At 37.1% G+C, this 5,000-nt stretch overlaps 1 protein-coding gene across 1 annotated transcript in view; it reads right to left on the bottom strand.

Moving 5' to 3' along the window:
• Positions 1–5,000, bottom strand: part of LOC135222666 (glycerol-3-phosphate phosphatase-like) — a 60,456-nt gene that overhangs the window by 55,075 nt on the left and 381 nt on the right. Inside the window, exon 2 of the mRNA XM_064260810.1 lies at positions 1–127. This exon is cut by the window's left edge and continues 43 nt beyond it. Within this exon, the coding sequence (XP_064116880.1) occupies positions 1–127 (127 nt within the window). The remainder of the gene's footprint in view (positions 128–5,000) is intronic.

Below are 5,000 nucleotides of genomic sequence, written 5' to 3'. Positions count from 1 at the left end.
CTCTCTTGCGTCTTGGTTGAATTGTTAGTTATGAAAAATACTTTCTTTCCCAGATCATGGAACCTCTGAACAGTTTCTCGTGCCCCAGGAATAACATCCATTCCCTGAGCTCCTTGCCATAAAACTCCTGAAAAAATGTAAAACTTACAGTGACTTTAGTCTTTACATGCAAACTTCGTGATATGGTACATGTTAGAAGTGAGTGAAGTCATTTAACAGGCAAAAGAAAACTCAGTTCTTGCTTCTCGTCAAATGAGTATCCTACCACATTAAAAAAGCCCTATCAATCATTGCATCACCATTATCATCGTAATACGTACTATATTTTACCAAGCCCATAAAGTCTTAATTTTAGTTTTTGTGGCTGTCCCAAAAGATAGTTCAAATAAAAAATAAAAACTGGTGTAATACATTGCTAAAGAAGTTGTGCAACCATAAGGGTATAGCCTGAAATGAAAATATGAAAAGTAAAAGGCAGACAGAAGCAGTTTGGGCCAAATGGATGCCACAAAGAACTTTCATAACATGAACAGTGTACCATACAAAGTATATATACTTTAAGTAGTAATCCACTACAAGGACCTGATGCATATGAAACTTCATTTTTTGCCTATTCAAACTGTACCAGAAGTAAATGAAACTAATGGGAGGGGCTTGGAGAAAGGCATTCTGAGTAAAAAAAAGAAATAAAAAATTTTGACATTTGTTTTGCATGATGACTACTAAGATGAGAGAGGATGACACATAAACGACATATGTAAGAGAACATAACTCTCAATTATGTATTCGCTAAATGTCAAAATGGTGCTACATCATGAGTAGCTAAAATGATTTAGTTAATAAGTGAACATTGATCAACAAAAAGAGGAGACAACCAAAAAATAAAAACAGTGACAACACTTTTACATAAAAACAAATTAGAACAGTAAATGTACCAGAAAAAGTCTGAAAAATTTGTAGTTTCCCATGCTGTAAAAATAATAAGCATCTTTACCTGAAAATTGAATCACAGTGCAACAACACTTAACAAGGCAGGTGTTTTTTACCAAAGAGTATGACTACATGCACATTAGCAAAATAGGATCATCCTATTATCCAAGACAGCGAGAGGTCATCCCTAGAAAAGTTGAGTTTCATTCATCTCTAATGTACATTTCTTCATAAAGTTTGTTCTGTAATGGATTACAGTCCACTCACATAAACAGTCACTGAAATTTCAAGGAAATGCATGTTGAACATTTCATAAATGGAATATAGCATGAAACAGACAAAGCAAGAGACACAGAGAACTGTCAATTAAAAGATCAACCACAAACCCCGACATGAAAAAAAAAACCTTCACTGTGTCCAGACATGATAAAGTATTGCATACTTCTCAACATGGACAGTGACCAGGCACAAGCTGCAAACAAGAACAAACAAAAGCATGGACAGCGCATGAGTTAAGTGCAGTGTATGGGCACAGGTAATGCATGCACAAAAGCAAGGATAGTACACAGGTATAAGTTGCACAAATACACAAACAATAACCATTCTATACTCCCTAGATTGCAACCAACAAGGCATGATCCAACCTCCAGCTTACTCAGCATGCATGCAAGATTTTCCCCTCATGCGTAAGTTGTAAACATTATGTATTCCTAACTTAACGTGAAGTGGTCTTCGTAATTAATACTCATACTTAGTACTATTCACACTAACAACAAGGATCAAATAATAAGGACATAAACACGTTCATATATTCTCAGTTATAAGTGGTAATGCAAAATAATCAAACAGAAACATACCCTAAATTCAGTACACCAAATACATTAAAATGTGCTAAAATCTACGGTTAAATAGAGCCTTGTTTCACCAACAAAATTTAAAATAAATACTACACTATATTTCATTAGAAATAATTTTTCTGTACTGCTTAACATGCACATTATTTTTTACATTTTCATTCAAATAAATAAATCATAAATATCCTATCCTAAAATTCCTGCATCTTTAACTCAACTTGATACTTCACTGGTTAATAATCAAAGTAACTAGCCTATTCATTTACAAGAGAAGTGGAATAGAAGGAAATTATTCAAATTTATGATCTAAGAAAAACAGTATCATACCCAAATATCACTTAGGGGATCATGTGCCTTAGCACAAGGCAGTCATTTATTTCTGCCACTCATAAGTGACATTTCAAATCTTGCATAGGCTACGTCCACATGCAAGTGAGGACAAATATTAATGGATGAAAGATATAACAATGACATTGAATAAAGAACTTTGGAAGAAAGATACTTTACTATATAAGTTAGGCAGTTACATGGAAAACAAGGAAATGACAAATTGAACAAAAATTTGTATTTTTCCTAACATACAAACCCACAACATTTTGTGATAGGAGTACTTTTGGGCGTGCATGCGCAGACAGCTATGATATTCACTTTAGAGAGAAAGACTAGCTATCTAAGACGCCAGCAGGACCAGTATCCTCCAATTTGTGAATGGCTAAAGAGGCAAAAGACTTAATGTTGCCAAAGGCGGATGAGGAGAGAGATCTTGAAAGAGGGGAGGTATGAGGAGGGTAATTAAATTTACAAGTTATGGGTTTGTACGTTAGGAAAAATATAAATTTTAGTTGAACTTGTCATTTGTTCCGACACTGGTACAAACGCCACAACATCATGTGATAGGAGACTCACATAGAGAAGGGAGGAAGCTTTCTCCCAATATATAAGAAAAAGGGAATCAACAGAAAACCACAAGACCTCAATCATAAGAAAAAAAGAAAATAGTCACTCTTTAAAGAAATGCAATGGAGCTTTGGAAGCTCTACATTCTAACAGATCCATAAAATCCCATATTGTGAACGTCACCTGCCAGATCCAGGTGGTGTTATGAAGAACTGCTCGATATCATCCAAACAAAGCTAAGAGAGCATATCCACCACACCACTTGTTGAGCAGCCACCACTGGACCTAGTGAGAAAGTACCTAGGAATTTGTATGCAACATCTTTCAAACAGAAAGATGTGAAGGTGGTTTGTCTGTTCCAGCCTCCAGCGCAAAGAATTTGTCCCACGGCATAGTTCTTCTTAAAGGCAATTGAAGGATCAATACTCCTGATATCATGGGTCTTGATGTGTATCAGGACGGTAGTTAAGCTTTTATCTAAAATATAAGCTTTTCGTATGACTTCTCTCAGCAAGGAGATCATGTTCCTTAAAATCTCCTTAACACAAACCGTACTAATCAAGAGTCTACTTGCTGGTCTTAAGGAGGCCGTACATTTTAGGCAGATCTTCAATGCACATACAAGGCAAAGCAACATCTCCTTTCAATTGTTAATCACAAAGTCTTTAAGAGAGAGAATAGCAAAGAAATAAAATATTAGGTCATGTGACGAAGGGTTCCAAGTTTTGTCAATGAAATCTGGACAAAATTTGAAAGCCATTTCAGTCTATCCAAATATGAGAGTGCATGAATCTTACAGACTCTTTTCACTGATACTAAGGCTAGAAAAAACACTGTTTTTAAGGTCAAGTTCCTCTCTAAAGCAGTCTTGATAGTGATAGGCTCATAAAGGGACTTAGTTAAGGTAGTCAAAACTTTGGTTATATCCCAATCAGGAGGTTTCCAATTATGGAAAGAAGAAATTTTCTCAGTGTTTTATCATATTCGAAATCTTCCAAGATGTTTATAATTCTATGTATATCCCTCGTTTTAAAGACTTTAGAGGGCCGACCTGTAACCTTTCATGGCCAAGATGGAGAGAAGTTTCTCATTCCTTAGAAAGAGAAGAAAATCTGCTACGTTCTTTACAGTTGTATTGAGCTAATATAAATTCCTTTTATTACACCGATCCAAGTAGACTGACCTTCTTTCCTACATATAACTTGAGGGAGGATTTTTAACCGAGCTGGCAATAACTTTTGCAACTTTCTTAGGAAAACCTTTCTTTCCGAGGAGCTGCTCGTTTTCTTCAGCTGTGAAGTTGGATGGCTTCAGCTGACCGATGCATCACTCCGCTGTGTTCTTGTTTGTGCAGATGTATATGGTCCACATACCATTCCGCATGAGACCGCATTGGGGATATTGTCACTTGGAGGCCTTAAGAAATGAAACATCTGTTATCACCCTCCTGATTTGGCTGAAGGGGGGGAACAAGTAGATGCTTAGGTAGTTCCACTGGTGTCGGAACATGTCCAGTATACTACTAACTGCGTTCTTGTCTGGGACTGGAGAACAGTACAGGGGCAACTTGTGGTTTCTTGACATCACGAACAGATCTACTGTGGGGCCTTGTTACAAACTAAAAAGTCCATTTGCTACTGACTGGAGCAAGGACCACTCCGTTCCCATTATCTGGCTGGGTCTGCTCAGGGTGTCTGCCACAATGTTCTTCTTTCCTGGTATACCTACTAGATAGCCTATGTATCTGGAAGTCAGTGTCAGACCCTTGAGTTCCAACCACATGTGTATTTAGATTGTTAGACGGTTCAATACACGAGAGATTGTCCCTCTTGATGGACCTAATGAGGATTCATTGAAGGGCTTACGGAAATACACCTAGGTAGATGATGATGATGAAAATAGCATACCTAGTAGTACGGGCTGAACATAGCTAGCTAGGTAATCTCACTAAGGCTAGATAGCAAACATACTGGTCTATGCAAACCAACTTTGTACGATTAATCACCAAGAATTCCTCTCCACAAGCCACTTTGTTTCGAAATCTTTAAGGCAAGGAACCTCATTTCCATCCACTTTGAAATTACTATACCAACCTTTAAAATTTTAAAGCAACATTTATTTACCATTCTGGTGTAAATTAACTGTCAACGAAATAGGCCATTTAAGTCATGACACTTTAAAGCAGTCACTAGCCTAACCGGTAAGTTAGGTCACCTAACAGAAGATCATAACTAGGTAGCTGCTAACTATAGGTACCTACTACCTAGGTACCTAGTAGTAGTAGTCAACCCGCAGGCCTACCTTGGGTTGACTGACCAA

The sequence above is a fragment of the Macrobrachium nipponense genome, chromosome 8 (genome assembly GCF_015104395.2).
Source record: "Macrobrachium nipponense isolate FS-2020 chromosome 8, ASM1510439v2, whole genome shotgun sequence".
Lineage (NCBI taxonomy): Eukaryota > Metazoa > Arthropoda > Malacostraca > Decapoda > Palaemonidae > Macrobrachium > Macrobrachium nipponense.
The sequence above is the reverse complement of the archived record's forward strand: the minus strand, read 5'-3'. Positions and strand labels throughout refer to the sequence as shown.